This window comes from Microcaecilia unicolor, chromosome 2 (assembly GCF_901765095.1).
Source record: "Microcaecilia unicolor chromosome 2, aMicUni1.1, whole genome shotgun sequence".
Classification (NCBI taxonomy): domain Eukaryota; kingdom Metazoa; phylum Chordata; class Amphibia; order Gymnophiona; family Siphonopidae; genus Microcaecilia; species Microcaecilia unicolor.
The window spans coordinates 240,445,448-240,471,712 of record NC_044032.1 but is presented as its reverse complement, the minus strand read 5'-3'; the positions used below and the strand labels follow the sequence as shown (position 1 = coordinate 240,471,712).

The 26,265-nt window shown below is 42.5% G+C and overlaps 1 protein-coding gene across 1 annotated transcript in view; it reads left to right on the top strand.

The window, feature by feature from the left end:
• The window catches only part of DOCK8 (dedicator of cytokinesis 8), a 281,419-nt gene that overhangs the window by 148,835 nt on the left and 106,319 nt on the right, over positions 1 to 26,265 (top strand). The window contains 7 exon segments of the mRNA XM_030193833.1: positions 136 to 253; positions 4,478 to 4,548; positions 12,282 to 12,420; positions 14,487 to 14,588; positions 22,075 to 22,170; positions 23,100 to 23,334; positions 24,558 to 24,722. Coding sequence (XP_030049693.1) covers positions 136 to 253; positions 4,478 to 4,548; positions 12,282 to 12,420; positions 14,487 to 14,588; positions 22,075 to 22,170; positions 23,100 to 23,334; positions 24,558 to 24,722 — 926 coding nt within the window.

Genomic DNA, 26,265 nt, shown 5'->3' with positions numbered 1-26,265 from the left:
CCCATGAGTCATTTGATAATGCATCTCACAAACACTGGAGTCTGTATTCAAATGAGTTGGAGTATTAAAAATCTCTTGTTTTCGCTGTGCAGAAAGTTAACTTGTGGCTTTTTTCCTCTCCTCTCTTCTCCACAGAAATCTTCTTTACGTTTACCCACAAAGGCTGAACTTTGCCAATCGCCTGGCATCTGCGAGGAATATCACCATTAAGATTCAGTTCATGTCTGGGGAGGATCCTTCCTGTGCAATGCCGGTAATAGGAATTTTCCCAACTAACATTCCTCTAATGTTCCTGGTAGGGATCTGTCTCAAGTGCTGGTGTCCACCTCAGCCAACTCAGGGTAGCAAAGAGTCACAAACTGCATATGATGGGGGTACTAATGAGGAGTCCATTCAGGATTATCTCTTGCGGGTGACTTTGCCTCGTTTAACGGATAAGGAATGTTCTCAGAGACTCCTTTCTCTCTGACTGAGAATTTGGGGGCTATAAAGGGTATCAAAAGTGGTAAGGCATCTGGCTTGGATGGCTTTTCAGCCAAATTTTATAGGGTTTTTTTCTGGCAAAGTGAGACCTCTTTTACTCTACATGGGCAATGGTTGTTTTCAGAGTAGCTTGTTGGCTGATAGCATGAGGAAGGCTGTAATATCTGTTCTCTTGAAGCTGGGGCGGGATCCCACAGTTTGTGGCTCGTACCATCCAATTTCACTTCTTAATTTAGATATCAAAATTCTCATGAAGATTTTGGCTGAGCAGATGGGATGGATCCTCCCTCAGTTGATTCACTCGGATCAGTCAGGTTTTGTGCCATCTTGGTGATTCAGTGGCCTTTGCAGTGCAACATCAGCTGGGTCCGGTTACGTATCGGTTACGTCTTCCCCCCGCCATTCGCATCCACAACGCCTTCCATGTCTCCCTGCTAAAACCTGTAGATTTATTGAGAGTGGCAACTAGATATCCTCCACTGCCTACACCAGCAGTTGACACTGACCCTGAGTTCAAGGTATGGGACATAATGGATGCTAAGAGAATCAGGGGGAGACTACACTATCTCCTGGCCTGGAATGGGTATGGACTGTTCAAGTCCTCTAGCTTTTCTTATTCCTGTCTCCAACCTACTTTTCCAGCTACTCCCTGGCCTTGATTCTATCAGGCCAGCCCCAAGGGCTCTTTTAAGAGCCAACCCTCTAAATAAACCCTGTCGTGCTCCAGCCAGTTTGCTAGGCACTGCCTAGTCCTACACTTGTACCTGAGTCAGATCCTGCCTTCTCCAGCTCCTGGACTCTGCTAGGTTGTCCCGTCAGCAACCGCCGATGAGGGCCTGAGCGGCTCTTGTGCCACACAGGTAGAGCGAACCTCGTCATAGTCCAAGGGCTTACCTTCCCCAACTGTAACATCTATAGACCACTTTCATTTTTTATCTAAAAAAAAAAAAAAAGCATTTCTATTCGTGTCTTTGATTCAATCCTTTTGGTTCTTCTGTTTGAACAAAAATGGATTTTTGATCTCCAATCTGCAATAATAACCTTGGTCAGTTAAGTACATCCATGGGAACTTGCTCCCATATACAACAATGTAATGAGACGAAGGTATGTTGAAACGTTAGATAATGTTCAACAATGGAAGCTTCCCTTCGTTCATGTTTCAAACAGCTTTTATGTTCCATCATACGTATCTTAAAGGCAGAAATGTTTTTCTGTGCGATCTGCTCTGCACCCATTGTTAGACTAGAGGAGCTTCAGTGAACTGCGAATTGCAGAATACATATTTATATTTATTTAACACAGTGATGGTACAGAATGCAAGTCAGGGATCAGTATTTTTCATATTAGGATTCTAGGCTACATTTAACTGCTATAGTTTTTCCTGAGTATAACCAACCTGCACATGCAAAGTTTTCTTTTCTTTCTTTTTTTTTTTTTTTTAATTATATAGTTTGAAAATATAAGTTGTGCCCATTTTTTCCTTGGCAACTACCTGGTTAGTGTTATGAGTGAGGCCCTCCCCCCCCCCCCACCTCCTCACATACACACACACACACACACTTCTCGATCTGAGCTGAGTACTCTCTCCCCCACAGCCCTAGCCATCTCTTAAAGGCTGCTACATGAAGAAAATTTCTCAAAACTATATATATTTTTAATTATTTATTTAAATTTTCCAATATATCACCACTTAAAGTGAATATGCAATCGGCATTATTTAACATTAGGAAACAAAATGATAAGTATATATCTTTACAGCCCATTTGTCCACAAGTTAAAGAAATTTTATTCCAAGACTAAGGAAATTCAGAAAAAAAAAAAGAAAAAAAATTACAAAAATTAATAATCGATAGATGCTTCCTCTGGTTCAGACCCCAGCCTGCTAATTAGGGAAGGTTTACTATATTCACATCAACTCTTGCATCAATAAACTCTCAACTGTTTTGGATCTACAAACTGAAAATGTTTACCCTCAAGCATCACATTACAAAAACAAGGAAATCACAAAACAAATTTTGCTCCCAATGCCACCACCCTGGGGCGAAGTTCCAAAAAGGCCCTTCGTCTCATCTGTGTAGGCCGTGAGAGATCTGGAAAGATACGGACCTTTGAGCCCAAGAGCAGATTTTCTAAGTGTCTCAACGAAAGCCGTAGTACGGCATTCCTATCAGGCTCCAACGCAAAAGTGACAAGCAGAGTTAACCTCTGAGTAACTATTTCTAATGAGCTTTCTAGGAATGAGGTAAGATTCATTCCCTCCCCTATTATAGGGGGGGGGGGTTCCTACCACCACTCCAGTACTCCTGATGTAATAAGCCCGTGTAATGGGAGGGAGTGAGTCCTTGTCCATTCCCAGGATGTCCACCAAATATTTTTTAACCATCTCCAAAGGAGAGATTAACGGCGATTTGGGAAAATTAAAAAAACCTAAGGTTAAGTCTTTTAGTCTGATTTTCCAGTTATTCAAGTCATTTATGTAGGAAATTATTGTCTTTAACCAAAGCTGTTTCTATAGATCCCATTTCTTGAATTTTGATATCCACATGTTCCAATTTCTGGGTTTGCTGTGCAGTCACTTGTGCTTGAAGCAGGGCAGCCTCAGAAAGAACTTCAATATCAGAAGAATTCTGCTTTAAAGTAGTTTGCATAGATGTTTGAATATTGTAAACCATGTCCCATAGTGACTCCAGCGTCACAATTGCTGGTCTAATCACTCAACTAGCCACAGGAGGAGATTGAGATAGACTATCAGCACGAGCTAACTTGGAAACTAGCTGGAGGCAATACCTTTGAAGCCAGTTGTAGTAATGTTTCCCGAAGTTGAGAATCTATCTCCGTTGCTGCAGTCACACCTTCAGACAGGACCAGCTGAGCCACTTCGGCGTCTGTCTGTTTGAACAGCCAGCAACTCTCTTCCAGGCTGGGGAGGTGCAATTCGCTCCACAGGGCTCAAGGAAGCCCCATTTCCACTCTCGATCGACTCCGAAGGGCCGAGAGCTGCAGAGGGGGTCGAAGTTCCCCGAGGACCCGGTTGCTGCCTGGGAAATTGCAGGGTTGTTTGTTTCATCGTCGAGGAGGTCACAGGAACCGAGGGATATTCCTTTACCTTCCCCCTCCGCTTCCCCATCGTTGACGAGGCTACAGAGGCACCGAGAGAAACTCACAAACACAGCAGCCTCCAGGAGCAAACACAGGTGCGTCTATTCACAGCGCCATCTTGGAATCTCGTTTCTCAAAACTATTTTTAACCCTAGGCTCATTGACTGTTCAGAAAGAGAAGGATCACCAAGTGTAGGAGCTGAATGTCACCACCATTCTATCAGATCCATCAGAGGAGTACTGTGTTTGAAAAGAGAATCATGCCTGCCACCTTTACCCACTAGCTCCAGTCCTGAGCAACCTCCTCCTGCCACCTCCCATGAGTTGCAGTCCCTCCACTCTCTCCTACTGCCTCCTTTAGCCCGAAACCTGAGGCAACACCATAGAGGTTATGCAGAAGGTGGGGACAAGAGAAAAGAGAGAGGGGATTGGGCAGGAGGACAGAGATTGATGGGGAGAGAAAAGAATGAGGAAAACACAGAGAGAGTATAGAGAAAGGAAACCGGGCAGAGTTTAGAGGGAGAAATTGGTGGGGATAGGGACAGAGAATTGAGAAAGAGATAGATACATATTGGTGGGGCTGAGGGGGAAGTTGAGGGAATTTGGAGTTACTTGCCCTGCCTGCCTATGTCTCACCCTTCTTCTTCCCCACCCCACCCCCTACATCATGAGGTTCTTTAGTGCAATGCATTCTGGTTCCTTGGCTCTTGGTATATGAAAGGTTGGCCACACCTGCCCTAACATATCTACCCCAGGGAGCCTGAGAGACTGGTTTGTGGGTTGAAGTCATATTGTATACTGCTTCGAAGATGAGCAGCTTCTATTGAGGTTTTAATATAAAGAAAACATCACACTTGGCGTTCTTGCTAATTTTATCTTTCATTTTGCACTGTAGATCATTTTTGGGAAGTCCAGTGGTGCAGAATTTGTACAAGAGGCCTATACAGCTGTGACATACCATAACAAGTAAGTGCGGGTAGACAGCGTAAGTGGGAAAAGAGATCAAAATTGTCAACAGAATCTTAATCCCAACATACAAAATATTTTGTTGGATTATTTGTAGTAAATAATCAGCAGATTTTAGTACACACAGCTTCAGCTTTAGAAATGTTAATTTCTTTCTTCATCTCTCTCTCATTCACCCCTGAATAATTCACTGCTGAGTCACTTTAAAGTTGAAGTAACAAAACATCTGTTTACTCACAGTTTGTAGTTAGATTATAATCAGACAGGCTTATATATACATATTACTATACATTTGTATTATCAGCTCCTTCCATGTGCTTAGATGGTAATGGATGCTCACACCACCATAGATCCTCTCAGGTTAGGAGAGATCATGAGCTCCATGTGCTCCATGTGCTGCATGTGCTGCATCTGCTGCATCTAACCCCCACAGGAAGTTGCATAGCTGTGTGACCTCTCTAAGTAATTCACATCAGAGGTCACAGAGTAATCACAGAGAAAGATTGCTGACAGGCAATGCATGTTAAAATACAATACATTCCAACAAACCCCTTCTCATGCATAACTGTCATGCAATTATTTATTCATACAAAGTCCAAGCTTTATACGCAGATTCACAAAATGTTCTCTGGGTAACGGTTTTGGTCATGATGTCAGCTGTCATCTCACTGGTGTGACAATAGTGTAGACTGATGACCCCTTCTTTCGCCAACTCTCGCACGTTGTGGTATTTCGTTGCGATGTGCTTGGTACGTGACTGAACCTTGTCATTCTGTGACAGTCGGATGCAGCTCTGATTATCTTCCATTATCTGGATTGGTCTCTTTTCAGCTATTCCGAAATCCAGCAAAAGTTTTTCAATCCACATCAGTTCTCTGCACGCTTCCGATACGGCCACGTATTCAGCTTCTGTAGAAGACAGACTCACAATACTTTGTTTATGACTGGCCCATGAAATTTGTACATTTCCATACATAAACACATATCCACTTGTGGATTTATAATCAGAATGATCCCCTGCCCAATCTGAATCACAGTAACATATTAGTTTTGGATTACTATTGGCTGAAATCTTTAATTTACAATCAATGGTACCCTTTAAATACCTTACCATCCTTTTAACTGCAGTCCAATCTGATTTGGTAGGTGAGCTGACCCTTCTGCTCAAAATTCCTACTGCATTTGCTATATCAGCCCTGTATGTGGTAGCTAGATATAAAAGCTTACCTATGGCTGATCTATATTGGATGTTATCTGGTAAAGGTTCTCTTACTGTTTCATCCTTCAGAAAATCAGTGATCATGGGAGTGCTTACAACTTGGGCATCTTGCATACCTAAACTTTCAATAAGCTCATTTATTTTCTGCTTCTGGCTTAGAAGATAAGAACCATCATTTTGTTTCTCAATTTCTATGCCAAGATAGTATGACACATTTCCAAGTTCTTTTATCTCAACATTCTGGTTTAAACACTTTACAATGTCCTTGTACTCTTGCTCACTTTTGCTTGCAATGAGCAGATCATCAACAAAAGCTAAAATGTATGCATATTGTCCATTTGTGCACCTAGTGTACAAGCATTTATCTGCTTCACCTTGCTTAAATCCTAAATTTGTCAATATTTCATGCAATTTTTCATTCCAACATTCTGCACTTTGCTTTAATCCATAAAGACCTTTGTTTAATTTACACACTAGCTGTCTTTGTTTTGTATTTATGAAACCTGTTGGCTGTTCCATGTACAAGTCTTCAGTTATTTCTCCATGAAGAAACGCTGTTTTCACATCAATGTGTTTGACTTGCATGCCTTTTGAGACTGCAATGCTCAGAAGTGTTCTGATTGTCGTGTGTTTCACTACAGGTGCAAACACTTCATCAAAATCTTCTCCATATTTTTGAAGATATCCCTTTGCCACTAATCTGGCTTTATACCTTTCCACTTTTCCTTGTGCATTCCTTTTTAACTTGAATACCCATTTGCATCCTATAGCTTTCTTGCCAGGAGGTAATTTTGTAAGAATCCAAGTATTATTTTTATCCAATGCATCAATTTCTTCTTGTGCAGCTTTATGCCATTCAGCAGCTTCTTCTGCTGACATTTTCTCAATCTCATCCCATGTTAAGGGCTCTTGAGCTTCTGCTGACTTTGTTAGGTAAGACAGTCTTGGGGGTGGAACACCTTTGTTTTCCCTGGATGAGCGTCTGACAACAGGTTGGTCTGACCTTTCCGCATCCTCTAAATCTGAGAGTCCTTCTCCAATTGATTCCCCTTCTCCAACTGTACTGTCTTCTTCAATGATTCTTTCTGTGTCTGCTTCCTCTGCCTGTTCCTCGTTAGATACAGATGAGTTGCTTTCAGACATCTGCCTTGGTATGGCATTTATATACACTGGCATGTCTATTATGGTTCTAGTTTCATATTCTGGATGATAAGGCTCATCTGGGATAATCCAGCCTTTATCAACCCTTTTGTTTTCATCAAAATATGTAACATGTCTTATGCCAACAATGCCAGTTTTCAGATTCAAAATTCTATATCCTTTGTGTCCTGGAGCATAGCCAACTAAAATGCCCCTTTCTGTTGTGGAATCCAGCTTATGCCTTCTTTGCTTTGGTACATGAGCATATGCTGTACTTCCAAATGTTCTTATGTGTGACAGGTTTGGCTTCCTACCATGCCATGTCTCATGTGGTGTGCGCTCAGCGCCTTTAGTTGGCATTCTGTTTTGTAGGTACACTGCTGTGAGAATGGCTTCCCCCCATAGTCTTTTAGGGAGATTGCTATCTGACAGCATACATCTGGTCATTTCCACAATTGACCTAAATTTTCTCTCTGCAACAGAATTTTGCTCTGGTGTATAAGCTACTGTTGTGATATGCTGAATGCCTTCTTGTTCTAGAAATGTGCGCATGCTTTGTGAAGTGAACTCACCACCATTGTCGGTCTGAAGAACCTTTGGTTTTCTTTCAAATTTATTGCTCACCATGGCTACGTATTTCTTCAGCATGTCTGTGACTTGACTTTTTTCTTTCAGCAAATAGGCCACACAATATCTAGAGAAATCATCCAAAAATATTAGCACAAATCTGTTATTTCCCAATGATGGGATATTAAACGGTCCACATAAGTCACTGTGTATTAAGTCCAGTACTTTATTACTCCTATTTCCTGTGTATGCAGGAAATGAGGGTCTCACACCTTTTTGAGTAACACAGTCTATGCATTTCTCAATTTTACCAGCATCTGCACTTATCTGAATGCCAGTGGCTAGTTGCTTACTGTAAAGATCCTGGATCACCTTAGAATCACGATGTCCCAGGCGGCGGTGCCAGATTTCCAGACTACATTTACCATCATTCTTCCTTACTTGCGCCATATGTGAGGCTTCACCTGAAATGTTCAGCTTATAAACATCATTATGCATAAAAGCTTCAGCATACACTTCATCATTTTTAGAGATTGTGCACTTACTATTTTCAAAATGAATCACAAATCCCTTCTTATCTAATGTAGATACACTAAGCATATTGCAAACTGCTTGGGGAATATACAAGACATCACTTACAGGAATTTCTTTAACTTCATTAGACACTTTGCATTTTAAGAATCCAATACCTTTTGCTTGGATCTTAGCAGTCCCTGCGTTTGCAGTTTTAAGAATACCTTCCTCTGGACACATTTCCTGAAAGAAATCCTTACAATTGGTTAAATGGCATGTGCTCCCTGAATCCAAAATCCAAGTACTTTCATTTGAATTATTATTTACCATAGTCAAAGATTTTTCTGCCATTAGAAAGCCCTTGTGTTTATCTTTGTCCTTCATACATTTCCTGGTTTGAAAATTCTTTAGTTCCATTGGCTTAGGTGAGCTAGAGGGAGTGTTTTGTGTTTCCTTACACCATTTAGATACATGTCCCTCCTTTCCACATGAGTAGCAAATCAGCTTGCCCTTGGGTGGAGTTTTCCCATAGCTCCGCCTTCCTCTGTTCTTTGCCAAGAAATTTGTTTCATTTCTCTCTGACTTGCTTTGAGAACACATCTCCTCAGAATCATTTATTATGCATTCCTGCCTTAGTTTTGATGTTGTCTGTTCAAAAGATTGCCCTTCAATGGCCTCATTTACAGACCTAAAAACATCAAACTTCTTTGATAGTGAGGTAAAAAGAAATGCTCTTTTCAATGCATCACACATGGGAATTCCTGAAAGTTCTAGCTTTTGAAATGAAGACATAAGATGCATAATGTGATCATTACATTTACTTTTATCCCTTAATTTGGTTTCATTCAACTCTGCCAACCAAATTGGTTGCTGCTTTGCATATGTAGTTGCATACATAGTTCTCAGTTTATATAAAATGTCCTTTGGTGTATCTTTTCCCTCCACTAATATGGCTTGTTTCTCTGAGAGAGCTTCCAAAAGCATGCACTTCACATAATAGTTTGCATTGTCCCATTCAGCCATATTTTCAGCTGTTCTGTCTTGGTCTAAGCATATATTTAATCTTTTTGCTCGAAGGAGACATATGAATCTTAATTCCCACTGCCGATAATTAAACTCAGTTAATTTAGGCACCTTGAGAGAATAGAAAAATGGTGAATTTCTTCCCTCAGCCATTTTCTTAGCCTTCTGTCTGCTGTGTGGGGGGAGAGAGAGACAGACTGAATCTTTCCTTTAAAACTTAAGAGAAAAAATGTGGCCTTTTTTTTCTGCCTGGTAATATTTCTCTTCTTTTTCAATTCCTGGCCCCTGGGCCCATAACCCTTTTGTTGGATTATTTGTAGTAAATAATCAGCAGATTTTAGTACACACAGCTTCAGCTTTAGAAATGTTAATTTCTTTCTTCATCTCTCTCTCATTCACCCCTGAATAATTCACTGCTGAGTCACTTTAAAGTTGAAGTAACAAAACATCTGTTTACTCACAGTTTGTAGTTAGATTATAATCAGACAGGCTTATATATACATATTACTATACATTTGTATTATCAGCTCCTTCCATGTGCTTAGATGGTAATGGATGCTCACACCACCATAGATCCTCTCAGGTTAGGAGAGATCATGAGCTCCATGTGCTCCATGTGCTGCATGTGCTGCATCTGCTGCATCTAACCCCCACAGGAAGTTGCATAGCTGTGTGACCTCTCTAAGTAATTCACATCAGAGGTCACAGAGTAATCACAGAGAAAAGATTGCTGACAGGCAATGCATGTTAAAATACAATACATTCCAACAGTCCAGTGGTGCAGAATTTGTACAAGAGGCCTATACAGCTGTGACATACCATAACAAGTAAGTGCGGGTAGACAGCGTAAGTGGGAAAAGAGATCAAAATTGTCAACAGAATCTTAATCCCAACATACAAAATATTCTTCAGTGTACTGAGATCAGGTCAGCAATAATGCTTTACAGCTGCTAATAGAGTTATTCCTTTTCAAACAAAGTGCATAAGGGATCACTTCTCTGACCATATCTTTTGTACTGGTGTAGCCACAGGTGGGCCCGGCTGGGCAGGAATATATCCACTTTGGGCTCAGGCTAACCCAGCAGTGGCACACCCTTCCAGCAGCTGGCAGGGATTCCTAAGCTCCACCAGCTGAAGACCTCCTCTGAAGGTACCCAGAACTCTCTGTGGCTAGGCTCAGTGGCAGTGTTCCTGCACATGCTGTTTTCATGCATGCACAGGTTGACAGCATTAGTAGCTCAGGAGTGCTATGGCCGACTGCCGAGCTCAAGTATTTACATTTTAAGTTGAATTGGGAAGTGGGGGCCAGCAGGCAGAAAGGACTTTTTGTGCCCATCCATTTTCCCCATAGGCCCACCCAAACTTTGCCATCTGGCTACATTACTAGTCATTTGTATGACATTTTAGACTCTTTCACTTGCCTGGTCTCCTTAATAACCCATGAGCTGACTACTGGATAAGTTGCTCTTTCTGAGAGGTCATTAACATGATTCTGTTTTGAAGAAGACACTGGCATCCACCTGGTTTTGAGTTCAGCCATTCTGTCACACTTAATGGTCTAGGCAACAGGAGAAAGGCAATCCAAAGTACAGAAAACGAAGCCGACCAAAAAGTACAATGGGCCTCCAAGACTGGGTTGATAGCCAAACTTTATTGAAGGACCCGATACGGGCCATTTTTCAGCGGAACGCCTGAGTCAGGGTTGTCAATGTCAGTAATACAGTCTGGATAATATCCTGTATTCTTTTAATATCAGCAGGCAATGCCACCACATATAAAGGTAAGAGAGAGTGTTAGGTGAGTAGTCTCTCTCTCTCTCTCTCTCTCTCTCTCTCTCTCTCTCAAGGCAGCAACAACAAGAGAGAGAGAGAAATTACTCGCCTAACACTTTCTCTTATGTGGTGACATTGCCCGCTGATATGGAAAGAAGAGAGGATATTATCCAGACTATATTACAGACACTGACTACTCCTGATGCAGGCATTTTGCCGAAACACAGTTTGTATTGGATCCTTCAATAAGGTTTGGCTGTCAACCACTCTTGGAGGCCAGTTCTGCACTTTGCTGTTATACTTAATGGTCTGCCATCTCTGTTAAATGCTGATACTGAGGAACAGTAATAAAGCTCAGTAGTCTCTTCTGCAAATCTGGACTGGACTCCTGTCCTCCTGTCTTTCTGTCTTTTCTGCAGTTTTGGGTGAGAGATGTGGAAGTCTACATGTCTTCTACACCAACTGTATTTAGTACATTCACCCTTAGCTCATGACTAGGTGAAAGAAGGGGTGAGGGGTCTTTGATGAAAGACCACAGTTCTTTGCTTCATTTTCCTTTTGTTTGATTCCTGAGGCTGGGTTTCTAAGCCTAGCTTCATGACATACAGATGATTATTCCTAACATGTTAAAATGTTATAATTAATTATCTGACTGTATGATATTTTTGATGCTTTTCTTGAATGTAAGCCACATTGAAACTGGGCTTGTTCAGGACAAATTGGGATACAAATGTCATAAATATATAAATAATCATTTGCCTCCACCTACACTACACACTTTATATCAAGCCTATGTGACAACACGATTAGATTATTGTAATGTGATATATGCTGGCCTACCTCAATCTGCTCTAAAGAGACTGCAGTCTTTACAAAATAAAGTTGCTCTCTTTCTTTGCCGAGCTAAACATAGAGATCATGTCACACACCACTTTTTTAACATTTACACTGGCTTCTTATTCGGTTCAGAATTCAATTTAAAGTTCTGCTGCTGACCTTCGGAGGATTATTTGTTTAATCTCACTATAACCTATGTCCCTGCTCAAATTTTGAGGTCATTAAATGACCATCGCTTGGTCCTTCCTTCTCCTTCACAGGCACATTGGGAATCTACTAGAGCAGATGCCTTTTTCTTTTATACCATCCTCTCTCTAGAATGCTTTGCCTCTAGGATTTCGCACAGAACGTTTTATAAACAATTGAAGACAGATTTAAAGACATATCTCTTTACTGAGGCATTCAATTCTTATTAAGGAATGCTGGATTGGGGATTGATAGGAGCAGTCACTATATTCTGTGTTGTATGTTAGATTCCTTTTCTCCTTGTCTGATTGTATTTATATCTGTCCTATTGTAATTTGGAGTTATTTTCCTTTCTTGATGATTTTATATTGTACATCGTCTAGATTTGGCATGTCCAAATTTGGCGATGAATCAAGTGTTTATAATTAACATAAACAAAAACCTAATTATGGTTTATGGATTTTTTTTTTAATCAGGTCTCCTGATTTTTATGAGGAGGTGAAAATTAAACTGCCTGCAAAACTGACAGAGAAACATCACCTGCTGTTCACATTTTACCATATCAGTTGCCAACCAAAACAAGGGGCTTCCGTGGAGACCATCCTAGGATACTCGGTACTTTATTTCTTGGCTTAACACATACAGAGTTACACAGATGTTAATATTTTAAAAGACTATTGTGCCATGCATTCAAAGCGGAGCCCATCAAGGGTTAGTCAAAAATGCAGCAAGTCTATCTGCAATCCCATGATTTGTCTTCAGAAAGCACTTCAGCAGCAATGCGAATGTACTTGCCCAAATGGTCATGTTCCATTTGGAAGTCAAACGACCAGTCCAAACATTAGCGCAGCAAGCAAAGAAATCCAGATGCCATAATTTTTTTTTATGGGAAGACGGTGCCACACACTTAATAGGATTGCCAGTGGCTGCATTTACCACCAACAAGCTGCTTTTTACATTTGTCTTTTAAGGAACTCAGTGCTACAGGTTTATACATGCAATGCATAGACTATTCCATGTGAGATAATCTGTGAGTCTTCCAAATATGGCCGCTTCTAGGGATGCAGGGAAATTTCAGAGAGTAGCTGAAAGAATTAGGAAGATAATGGTGTAGTATTAAATGTTGAATTATTCACTAAGAATACATCTAATATAATAATTTGCTCCTCCAACATTCCAATGTGTCTCACTGGGATCGTAACCAACTGCTGACATCACTCCTCCAACGTTCTCCGCCAACGTTCTCTTCCAACGTTCTAATGTGTGTCACTGGGATTGTAACCACCTGCTGACATCACTCCTCCAACGTTCTCTGTCCCCCCTCCCTCCCAGTTCCATGGGACCCTGGAACTGGGAGGGAGGGACAGAGGGAGGGAGGACCCTGGAAATGGGAGGGAGGGAGGGGGACACTGGAAGGAGGGGGGAGGGAGGGGGGCCTGGAACTCGGAGGGAGGTGGAGGGGGCAGGGGAGAGATGCTGCACATGGATGGATGGAGGGGGCAGGCCACAGAGGACGTTGCCTGCATATGGATGAATGAAGGGGAGAGAGAATAATGCAGGGGAGGGAGAGGACACTGAAACGCGGAGGGAGGCAGGGAGGGGACGACCCTGGAACTCGGAGGCAGGGAGGGAGGGGACGACCCTGGAACTCGGAGGGAGGGAGGGGGACAACAACCCTGGAACTCGGAGGGAGGGGGGGGATGACCCTGGAACTCAGAGGGCAGGAGGGAGGGGGGCCCTGGCACACACTCTCATGCTCACACACACACACTCTCTCTCTCACAGACACACTCGCACCCAGTCTCACTCTCTCTCTGTCACACACACACACTCGCACATTCACTCTCTCTCTCTCACACAGTCACTCTCACACACAGTCTCTCAAACATACACACTCCGAGGAAAACCTTGCTAGCGCCCGTTTCATTTGTGTCAGAAACGGGCCTTTTTTACTAGTTAATAATATTGCACAGTTGTACAGAGTGCAGCCCTCTACTAAGGAAATCAAATTCTGAGGAGCTGGATATCTTGAGTATAAAGGCACAGAGTTTAAGTGCCTTTCACCTATAGGCCAGCATCATAGATGCAATAGTCATCATAATCTGAAATCCGTATGGTGGTTTATGTGAAATGAATTGCTGACGTCGGTGTAGTTCCCAGTGGGTGGGTTTCTACACAGAGAAGGACACTATCACAATCTAGCACTCACTGACACGTTGGGGCTGATATTTAGACTGCAGGAGGCAGCCCAGCTAACTCCCACAGTCGGCGGTGAACCCGGATAGGTACATAAGTACATTCCATACTGGGACAGACCAAAGGTCCATCAAGCCCAGCATCCTGTTTCCAACAGTGGCCAATCCAGGTCACAAATCAATTTTTAGTTTCATTATACACCAGTTTGGAGACCCTTTTGGGGCCAGGAAGACAGTTTGTACATCTTTTAATAAATTAAACAAGCGGATATTTCTTGAGCCCTTGGAAGTAGTAGATAGAGCTTTAGAATCACAACCATATAAACAAAATTAGAATTTACAGGCCTCAGAGAGCAATGATGATGGAAACAAACAATGAGTGGATGATCATTGTTATTTACGTTCTGTTAATTTTAAACAAACAGATATCCATATAGGGTATTATATGCTGTACTAAAAAGCAACGTGTTCTTTTCTTCATTTCAGTGGCTTCCAATTCTGCTAAGCGAACGTCTCCAAACTGGGCATTACTGCCTTCCTGTGGCTTTGGAAAAGTTACCCTTAAACTACTATTTGCATTCTCCAGAGGTAATAAACCAAGCCCCTTCCAATATCCACCTGAGCACCAGGGAGAAGCCACATTTATAGCTAGGGCTTCAGATTTTAGGTTTAACCAATAAGCACTGACTGAACACTCCTGGTACAAAAAAAAGAAATACATGCTTATTGTCTAAACACTGGAGAAATCCCATGTCCCCTAGTGCTCTCTCATTTCTTCCCTTACCTACCTTGAATTTTATCCTAGAGGTTCATGCCTTTGCTGTGCTGGTTAGAGCTGGCATTAGGGGGTGCAAACAGGGCAATTGCCCTGGGTCTGTGTGTCACAGGGGTGGGGGGCAAAATCTGCCTGTGCTTGTTTCAGCTTTGGAAAGGCTTGGGGGCCCATTTCCAAATGCTTGTCCTGGGCAACAGCTTGTCTAACGCCAGCCCTGCTAATAACTCCTCAGCTCCACGAATATATTTATTTGATTCCAGTACAAAATGATATGCGTCACTAGTTCCTGCGCCACAAAAATACCAATAAGCAGTGATTTGTTAGTACTCTGAAAGAATCTCTAATTAGTTGGAAAATGATCATCCAAATTTGGAATTTATGAATGACCAAGATTAGAAGTTCTGTTTATAACATGATCCCTGAATGCTAGCATCTCTGAAACATGAAAACGACGACAGATAAAGGGTCTATCTAGTCTGCCCATCTACTATCCTTCCTCTCCCTTAGAGATCCTATGTGCTTCTCTCATGTTTTCTTGAGCTCAATGACCTTGTCTCCACCACCTCCACTGGGAGGCCATTCCACATTTCTTCCACGCTTTCTGTAAAGAAGTATTTCCTTACATTACTCCTGAGTCTCTCTCCTTTTACCTATCATTTGCCCCCTAATTCCATAGCTTCCTTTCAGTTGAAAGGGACTCGCCTCCTGTGTATTTATGCCATGAAGGTATTAAATGTCTCTATCATATCTCCTTTTTCCCGCCTTTCTTCCATAGTATACATATTGAGATTTTTAAGTCTATCCCCATATGCTTTGTGATGAAGACCACTGACCATTGTAGTAGCCACCCTCTGGACCGTCTCCATCCTATTTATATTTTATTGAAGGTTCAGTTTCCAGAATTGTACACAATACTGTAAATGGGCCCAAATCCTGCTCTTCTTTCATGCACTAAAACCACTCCCTGGGGATTTTGCAGCCCACATGCTTAGATAGAAAGCCAAAATCCAGATTCTCCAGGGTAGCATTTTCAGAAATGCTCCCATTCCACACACAGGACCCAAGAGGCAAGCAGAGCTCCAAAGTCTCAATGCGTGATTGAGACGATGGTGCAGGGATGAGGGAGTTAGATTTGTTAGGAACTGGGCAAAATTTTGCGAAAGGTGGAGCCTGTTCCTAAAGGATGGACTCCACCTTAACTGGGATGGTACCAAGCTGCTGGCTCTAACATTTAAAAAAGAGATAAAGCAGCTTTTAAACTAAAATGGTGGGGAAAGCCTACAGTCACCAAGGAGCACATGGTTCAGTGTGGAGTATTCTTGAAGGATACTATTGAAACAGGATCTTTAGGGAATCCCAATAGAGAGGTTTCAGTAATGGTGAAAGAAAGCCAGTAGTGTTTAGTGGGAGAACAGAGTAAAGAATGTAAATTATCCCCTTCAACTTCAAAGCAACTTGTAGATGCAAGGAAAAAACCTAAGTGTCTATACAAATGCTAGAAGCCTAAAAATTAAGATGGGAGAGTTGGAGTATATACTAAATGAAGAGGTAGATATAATAGGCATCTCAGAGACCTGGTGGAAGGAGGACAATCAATGAGATACTGTGTTATCAGGGTACAAATTATATCGCATTGATAGAGTGGATCAAATTTGAAGGGGGGGTTGCACTAAACATTCTACATGAAACAGATGGCAGCATGGAATCCTTGTGGATAGAAATTCCATGTGCGAACGGAAGGAGTATACTGGTAGGGCTGTACTACTGTCCACCAAGAGAGAATAAATAGATGAAGAAATGTTTACAGAAATCAGGAAAGCTGGCAAATTGGGCAACATTATAATAATGAGTGATTTCATTACCCCAATATTGACTAGATAAATGTTACATCAGGGAGCACTAGGGAGGTAAAATTCATAGATGTAATAAATGACTGCTTCTTGGAGCAACTGGTCCAAAAACCAACAAGAAGGGAAGCTATTTTAGATCTAGTCCTTATTGGAATACAGAGCATGGTAGGAGTGGTAATGGTGTTGGTTCTGCTAGGAAACAGTGAATCAAATTTGAGCTGATATCTGGAGTGAAGTCACTAAGGAAATCTACTGTAGCAGCATTTAATTTTCAAAAGGGTGACTATGACAAAATGAGGGAAATGGTTAAAAAGAAGCGAAAAGTATCAGCCGCAAAGGTTAGCACTTTAAATCAGGCATGGAAGTTGTTTAAAATTACCATCGTGGAAGCCCAAACTAGATGTATCCCATGTATTATCTGATGCCACTTTGCCTTTTAGGGATGGTCTGAATTGACATTTTCAGTATCATTCCATGCTACCAATCCTAGAGCAAGCAGTGGCTTCCCCTATGTCCATCTCAATAGCAAGACTACGAACATTTCCTCCAGGAACATGTGCAAACCTTTTTAAACCCAGATACGCTAACCACTGTTACCATATCATCTGGCAACGAGCTCCAGAGCTTAACTATCCTTTGAGTGAAAAAATATTTCCTCCTATTTGTAATGCCTGGAGTAGTGGCGTGGCTCTGTCGTATCGGGATTTTCTGTGAATTAACCGTGTGGCAGTGTTTTGTGAAGTTTGTAATTTTCTTAAGACCTGATCTTTGCATCCAACGTATATTCCGTTGCAATAGTCTAGGTGGGATGATGTTAATGTTTGTACTAGCATGTGGAAGACATTTCTGGGAAAGTAGTTTCTTATGCGTCTTAGCTTCCACATTGTTTGGAACATTTTTTCTTGCGACATTTGTTGCCTGTTGTTTGAACTACATGTTTCTATCTAATGTGAGTCCTAGGATTTTCAGGTTGTCTGCTATTGGGTAGGTGAGCCCATTTAGAATAATGATTGGGAAGGTGTTCTTGAAATAGGTTGATGTGAGGATTAAGAATTGTGTTTTCTGTTTAAGTTTTAGTTCGAAAGGATTAGCCCAGAATTCTAGGATATTCAGTCCTTGGGTTATTTTGGTTTCGATTTCTATTGTGTTCTTGTCAAATGGTATGTAGATTGATACGTCGTCTGCATAGATAAATGGGTTGAATCCATGTCTTTCCAGTATGTTTGCTATTGGGTTCATTATTATGTTGAAAGTTTTGAGTGATATCGGTGATCCTTGTGGGACTCAACATCTCACCGTCCACTTAAGGGAGAGTGTGTTGCCCATTTTGACTTGGTAGGATCTGGATATCAAGAAATCCTTAAACCATTTTAATACTTCTCCAATGCCAATTTTGTCTATTAATCTTATCAGGATCTGGTGATCGACCATGTAAAATGTGCTTGACATGTCGAATTATAAGAATAGGATTTTTTTGCCTTTGCTGATTTCCCTTATGAAGTTATCTAATAGTGTTATTAGTACTGTTTCTGTGCTGTATTGTGGCCGGAATCCCGATTGTTAGTTACTGAGTATTGAGAAATTATCAAGGTATTTCATGAGCTGTTTGGCTGCCAGGCCTTCTATGATCTTGGTCATCAGAGGTATGGAGGCAAATGGTCTGTAGTTGGAGATTTCACTTTTGCTCTTTTGTGTGTTCTTTGGGATTGGTGTTAGGACTATACCTCCCTTTTCTGTTGTAAATATACCTTTGGTAAGCATGTAAGCATGAATTTGTTCTATGAAATATGCTGGGGCGTCATTCATTAGGTAGTTAGGGCATTTGTCTAGCAAACAAAAAACTTTAGAGAATTTTTTTACAGGCTGATTCATGTCAGTTGTGGGAGGAGTGAATGATGTCCAGGTCCTGTCCGTGATCAGGGCTGGTCTTAGGGCGAGGCGACCGAGGCGACGGCATAGGACCTCGCGCTCAGGGGGGCCCCCGCACGGTGCGCCTGAAGTCGCCCCGCCCCGACCGCCCAAGCTCCAGTCCCCCCACCCTCTGAATTTGAAGTTACCTCGTCGGAGCGGCTGGCAGGTAGTAGCAGCAGCATGAAAAGCGTGCGAGCTGCTGGGCGGCGCTGCGGAAGCCTTCCTTTCCCTTGCTCAGCTCTGGTCCCGCCCTCAAAACAAGGGCGGGACCAGAGCTGAACGAGGGAAGGGAAAGGAAGGCTCTCAAAGCGCCGCCCAGCAGCTCGCATGCTTTTCATGCTGCTGCTACTACCTGCCAGCCGCTCCGACGTCGACGACAAGGTAACTTCAAATTCAGAGCTCTTACATCCTAATGCGTGGATTTTGCTTTCTGACACTATTTGCAGGCTTTTTTTTTCCTCACTGCCAACTTTTAGTCCAAAAGCCTGAATCCTGGTAGTGAAAGGAGCAGTGAAAGGAGCCTGGTGGTTGCACGTCCAGTAGCAGGTCATGTCATTTGTCTTGAAATCTTTCTGTAGCAGCCAGCCCCTCTTCGTGACTCTAGCATAGGCGGGTGTGTCGGAGGGATTTCCCAGGCTTGCAGAGAGAGGACTTTATTTCTCACTTGCCACTTCAAGCTTAGCGGAGCTGCTGGTACTACCAGAGAAGGCTGAGGTGGAGGGGGGAAGGACTACTATTGCAGGAGAAAGGGGAGGAAAAGCCAGCTTTGGAAAGAATGAGGGCTGCCATTCAGCGAAGAGTTGAGTAGTGAGGACACAGAGAAGAAAGCCAGTAGCTGGGGTTTTTCTTTTTTTTTTTTTTAATTCCTTAACATATATATTGTTCTGTTCCCAAACTGCTCCCTCCCTCCAATGTTTTCTTTTCCGCATCCTTAAAGCTGCTGAGCGGTTTCCACACCCACTTGCTGTAAATACACTGACTTTCAGAGAGACCAGTTTTTCTTCCCTTAATGCATTGAAATGGCTTATTAACAGTGAATTAATTTCTTCAGACGAGAAGGGGGGGGGAAACATGCCATGAGGTGAGGACAGCAAAATGCTAACTAACCTGACTGCTTGAATTTAAAGTAAAAAAAATAATTTAAAAAAAGTTTCACTGCACTTAGAGGTGACATTTGGTCACAGTCCTGCAGTGTGTGGGAACCCAGACATGTACAGTGTACAGTGCACACTGCTATATCAATCACACAGGTCCCTCTCCATCAACAGCATGCTGTCAGCTAGCACATTTGCTGAACTTCAAAACTGTTTGCTCTAGTTATTTTTTTGTTGCTGTAGAAGAAAAAAATTATAAGAAGTTATGTAGAGAAATAATTTTGCTTTATTTTAATGGCTGCTTATTAGAACTGTGTTATCTTTGCATAAAGAAGGCTTAGTCTACTGGATGTAATTTAAACAGACATATCTATTGGCATTTCATTGTGTTGAAAATCCATTACTAATGGAGGAACCGGACAGTGGTGTCAGAAGATTTTAGAAACTGTCAAGACCCAGGGAACTCAATTCTTATTTTGTGATGTAGCAGTCTCTGTGTAATTACCAGCACCAGTTGGCCATATACAGTCGTCTAACTCTGTAATGTAAATTTTAAAAAAGAACTTTGCTTATTTGAATTCAGCTCATAGTTTTTTGTTGCTTGCTTAGGGTGAGTTATGGAACGTATTTCCCTGTCCCCAGAGTTAGTGCATAGCCTGCTTCCTTCATGGAGAAAGATGGTGTCTTTATTTGAAATTTCATAAATAAAAAATTTTCTAAAAATTGAATAATCTTATCAATGGGGTGGGGGCGGGGCTAGGATGGGGCCCCACCAAATTGTTCTGCACAGGGCCCCGCACTTGCTAAGACCGGCCCTGTCCATGATGATACCTTCTTGCTTCACTTCCATTTCCTTAATGTATTCAAGGTTCCTGTGGTCTTGTGTGAGCTCTTTTCATAGGTCTGTGAACTTGTTTTCAAAGTACTTTGTGAGGTCTTGTGCAGATGTTCGTTCATTCTGCAATGTCACAGGATTGTGTTGAGTAAATTGTTTACAAGTCCAGATAGGTTCCTTGTGTTTCTGTAATCTGATCCTACTTGATTTTTGTATTAGTCCCATTTAGCACGTCTTGTACTCACTTTGTAGCTTTTTATTGTTTTTTCCCTTTCCAACTTATTCTCATTGGTTTTGTTCTTTATCCATCTTTGTTCTCATTTTCTGCACTGGCTTACAGTTCTTTTAAATTTTCATTGAACCATGGGAATGGTTTTGTTCTGTATTTCTTCTTTTCCCTTATCAGTATGATTTTGTCTAGTATGAGTTTGCATTGCACATCCCAGTTTATGAGAAATTCTGTGGTTTCGGTTGGTAGGTTTCTAGTGTTATCAAGGATTCTTTTCCAGAATACCTTGCCATCAATCTTGCCTCAGGTTTCATACTGGATAGTTGTTTTTTTTGGTTTCAGATGAGGTTTCTTTCCAATTGAGGGTTAGATGCAGTCTGTGATGATTGGACCAGGGTATTTCCTCCCAGTTGTAGTTTCCTATTTGTAATTCTTGGTTAGAGGTGAATCTGTAGGTCAACAAGTCGAGTGCTTGCCCTTTTTCATGAGTCTTGTTTACTGCTGGGTTTAGGAAGTTCCATTGTTTTAGTATTTCTCTGCATTATTTAGCATTTTCGTATTCCAGTTCGTCCAGGTGTAGGTTGATGTCTCCTATAAGTATGGTATTTGAGCACATCATGCAGGTGTTAGCAATGAAGTCCAGTTGGGACTTCTTCCAGTTGTCTGGTGGTCTGTAAAATAGGATAATGCATAGGTTGCCCAGTAGTGAGTCGTCAGTTATTTTGAGAGAAGTTATTCCTAGATGGGGAGCTATGAGTTCCGAAACTGTCTTTGTAGATCATTGCTATTCCTCCTTCTATTTTCTTTTCTCTGGTCTAATGTGATATTTTATAGCCTGGGGGACATAGCTTGTTTAAGATGGGGTCCTCTTTGGATCGGATCCACGTTTCCATGATGAGAATTAGTTCTAATTTTAATTCCTCTATCCAGTCTTTGATGATTTCTGTTTTGTTTAGCATTGATCATGCGTTAATGTAGCCTATGGGGATGGGCAGATAGCTCTCCTCTTGTGTGGGTTCCAATGTTATTTTAATTAGTTGTTGTAGGTTGCGGTTTTTGTGTTTGTTCCAGTATCTCCTGTTTTCCCCGTTTCCTTGTTTTTCAGATGTGATTTCCTTTAGATGGAAGAACTGTGGTTGGTGTGTTTCGTATCATCTCCTGTGTAATGTATTATTCATCTTCTGGTTTTAGAGATTGTAGGGATTTCCTGTGCATCTCCGAGAACAAGGGCATGGGTGCCTACTTGCAATTTCCACCCAAACTCCACCCCTGTATATACCTTCCAGCAAATTATTTGCCATCCTGTCAAGGTCTGTACTCTTATACTAGTCAACAATTCATAAGAGAGCATTTACGCACTGTGTTTTGTGTTCAATGCAGAAAGTGCCATTACAGACCCCACCTATTAAATGGGTTGAAGGACACAAAGGAGTGTTCAACGTTGAAGTGCAGACTGTATCATCCGTTCACACTCAGGTAAGGGGCACTGAGCAGGTTAAAGCGGATTGCAGTGTAATAGCCAAAACATTTTGATTTCTAATCTTCCAAAATCTGTTGGTATGTTCTTAATAAGAGTAAATCTCCATGAGACAAAACCTGTTACTTCTTGTTCCGGGGCAGAGAGAGCAGGGAACCAGCGGAGCACTCGGGGCAGAGCAGCCCTCCTGCCCGCCCCCTTTGGTAAGAATGTGCTCCGGGGAGGGATGTGCATGCGCGCGCTGAGGGGGGGTGTGCCGTGCTGCACCCGGGGGGGTGCGCAGCAGCGAACCACCCCAGGTGTCAGCCGCCCTCGCTAAGGCACTGCGCCCAGGCACTGCCTGGCAACCCCCTACCGCCACGCTGCTGCTCCCCTACTGCTGCAGCCGACGCCCCTGCTGCCCTGGTCCTACCTGAAGGGCCCTGGTGTTCTAATGTTCTTTGCGAGGGGAGGGAGCATGTTCTTTCCTGCCCGCTGCGCTGCTGCTATTCCCCTACCTGCTGGAGCCACTGTGTTTTCAAAATGGCGGCCGAGACTTTCTGCAGTAGTCTCGCGGGTCTCAACATTCTCGCGAGACTGCCACAGGGAGTCTTGGTTGCCATTTTTAAAATACGGCGGTGCTGGGCAGGGAGAATAGCGGCAGCACAACAGGCAGAAAAGAACATGTTCTCCCCCCCCCCCTCCCCCACCCCCCCCCCCCCGCAGAGGCCACTAGATCACTAGCGGTGCACCTTTAAAGGTAGGACCGGGAAGGGCTGTAGTGTGCGGTGGACATCTGGGCACTGCCTGGTTGTCCAAATGGTCAGTCCGCCCCTGCCAGGATGAAAGCCTGCTGCACTAACCATTAGGCCACTCCTCCATTCCATTTATTCTCCCCTCTTCCCTTGCAGAAGCCCATGTGTATAGTAAAATTGCAATTTATTCTTAGGACAGCCACCTGGAGAAGTTCTTCACCCTTTGCCATGCGCTGGAAGGTCAGGTCACCTTCCCTATTCGAGTGCTGGATCAGAAGGTGTCGGAGGCCTCACTGGAACACGAGCTGAAGCTCAGCATCGTCTGTTTGAACTCTGCCCGACTTGAGCCCCTTGTGCTGTTCCTGCACCTCGTGCTGGACAAGCTCTTTCAGCTGACTCTGCAGCCCATGGTCATTGCAGGCCAGACCGGTGAGTAACATAGTGCTCTTCTATTGATGTGTTTGCGAGTACTGATGAACTGTTTTAATTATGGTGCAAAGTAGATTTGCAGGCCCTGAGACTTCTTATTGGTCTGATGTTAACCTGGTGAATGAATGAATGAATCTTGGAGCAGAATTATTCATGATACATAACCTTTTGAGACCACATTTGTTCCTTGAGACATCTGAAGAATAGACCTTTGTGGTCTCAGAAATGAAAGTCTGTGTTGAATTTGATGTTGGTCTAATAGATCATGGGGGAAATAATGGCTGACAGAGGCCATTTTTCTAAGGGAAAGTGTGATTATGGAGAAAGGTATAGGAATGATGATATGTAAAGTCTGTGTGTTGGCAGCATAGAAAGAGAAGTGTAAAAGGAAAAAAAGAGCATCAAGGAGAGACTGTGGAACCAATAAGGTGAGGAAGAAAGGGTGAGAGGCAAGGGCAAGAATTAAAATGACATGGGGGCTGAGAGAGCAATTGCCATTGAAATGAGCAGAGTTGACTAGATGCAGACAGTTGTGATTGCTTGAGGCAGGGATGCATTCATGGCAGTGTAAGTGGTATGGTTGGCTGGAGGCTCTGGGAAGGTTGCAGAGAAGCATTTTTTTTTCTCTTTTCTGTAGCAGAGGGACAGAGCTGTTAACAAATATGGCATGTCTGGGGTAGTACATGTGCAGCACTAGAGACACAAATAGACAGGCCCTGTTTTTTAAAGCTTGCAGTCTGTATTTCTGCAAGGTAGACAGACAGATAAGAGACACAGGAGACATAGGGCCTTCTAAGTACTTGGAGCATTGAAGGAGTCTTGGCTGCTGGAAGAGGAGATCTTCAGCTGTGGTGGAGCTTGGGGATCCCTGCCAGACACAGCAAAAGTATGTCACTGCTAGGTAGACCTGAGCCCAAACTGGGTGGGCCCCTTTCTACCTAGGCCCCTTCATGACTACACCACTGAACTACCATTGAATACCAGTTGTTCTTCTAAAATTGGGGTGGGCCACATTAGTTGTTAACAGAACAGTAAAAGTTTTTATTTACCATTCCTAAGAAAATCTCTATATGAGGTATATTTGCGCAGAATGACTCCATTGAGCAAGATGGAGAGCAAGGTTAACCTGTGCGTTAAAGGTTAAGTCCAGGCCTGGAACCGGTCTGAGGACCATTAAACTTTGATAACTTTCCCTACTAATGTCCTTCTCATTTGATTCACAGCCAACTTCTCCCAGTTTGCTTTCGAGTCTGTTGTGGCCATTGTGAGCAGCCTACACAACAGTAAGGATCTGAGCAAGGACCAGCATGGCAGGAACTGCCTTCTGGCTTCCTACGTGTACTATGTGTTCCGTCTTCCAGAGGTGCCCAAAGACTTGTACAAAACAGGTACTGTGGTGAGCTGCGACTGATACTAGAGGGGAAGCTCCCTGCCTGGGATTCTGGCCTACTAGGACTAGGGGGCACACAATGAAGCTACAAAGTAGTAAATTTAAAATGAATAAGAGAAAATATTTCTTCACTCAATGTTGTAAATAAACTGTGGAATTCATTGCCAGAGAATGTAGTAAAAGCAGTTAGCTTAGCGGGGGTTTAAAAAAAGGTTTGGATGGCTTCCTAAAGGAAAAGTTCATAGACCATTATTAAAATGGACTTTTGGAAAATCCGCTGCTTATTTCTATAATAAACAGTATAAAATGTATTGTACTGTTTTGAGATCTTGCCAGGTACTTGTGACCTGGATTGGCCACTGTTTGAAACAGGATGCTGATGGACCTTCAGTCTGTCCCAGTATACCAAGACTTATGTACTTATGGCCTATGCCTTCCAGTCTAGTCTCAAAGAGCCTTGACTGTCACAGTCATTTCTGTTTATTATTTACAAAATGCTTTTAAGCATGCATATTATTATCCCAGATAACTGCCGTAGGGTGGATATTCAGCAGTAATAAATACTCAGAGTTAACCAGATTATGTAACTGTAAGTGGATCTTCAGCAAACTTATCCATTTAAGTCAGACCACACTGACTATGCAGATAGAAATATAGAGGAGTAGGGGTGGACCAATAGGACTCCCACAAAACAATGAGATGAGGAGTCCAGAGGATAAATCAAAAAAACTATACAAAAATGTATTAAATAGATAAAAACAGACCAAAAGCAAAGTTTCACCATGAAGCATACATATAAATGAAACAAACAAGCTTGCAGATGGACTCGACGTGGAGCAGTGTTTCAGTGAAAATCGCCTGCTTCAGGAGTCACACATCTAAAAAGGCTCAACTAATAGTTTGCAAAGTAGCCTCAACAAAGATTCAAGGTTTTTCTATGAAGTCCGTCAGAAATGCGTTCAAATCACAAGGGGGCACGTCAGGGGTGTGTTAAGGGCAGGATCTGGGCGTTCCTATCACTTGGACGTTTTTCAGCCATAATGGAACAAAACAAAACCGTCCAGGACTAAAACTAAGACGTTTTCATTTAGACCTGTTTTTATAACTAATAAGGCAAAAAAAAAAAGGTGCCCTAAATGGCCACTGGAGGGAATGAGGGATGATTTCTCCTTACTCCTCCAGTGGTCACTAACCCCCCCTCCCCCTCCCACCCCACCCCCAAAAATGTAATTTAAAACACTACTTGCTCTCTGCCAATCTCAGCTGTTATACTCAGGTCCATTAGAACAGCATGCAGGTCCCTGGAGTAGTCTAGTAGTGGTGCAGTGCACTGCAGACAAGTGGACCCAGGCTTCTACCTCCCCCTACTTGTTACACTTGTGGAGGAAACTGTGAGCCCTCCAAAACTCACCAGAAACCCACTGTACCCACATATAGGTGCCCCCTTTACCCGTAAGGGCTATGGTAGTAGTGTACAGTTGGGGGTAGTGGTTTTTTAGTGCTTTTGGGGGGCTCAGCAGACAAGATAAGGGAGCAATGGT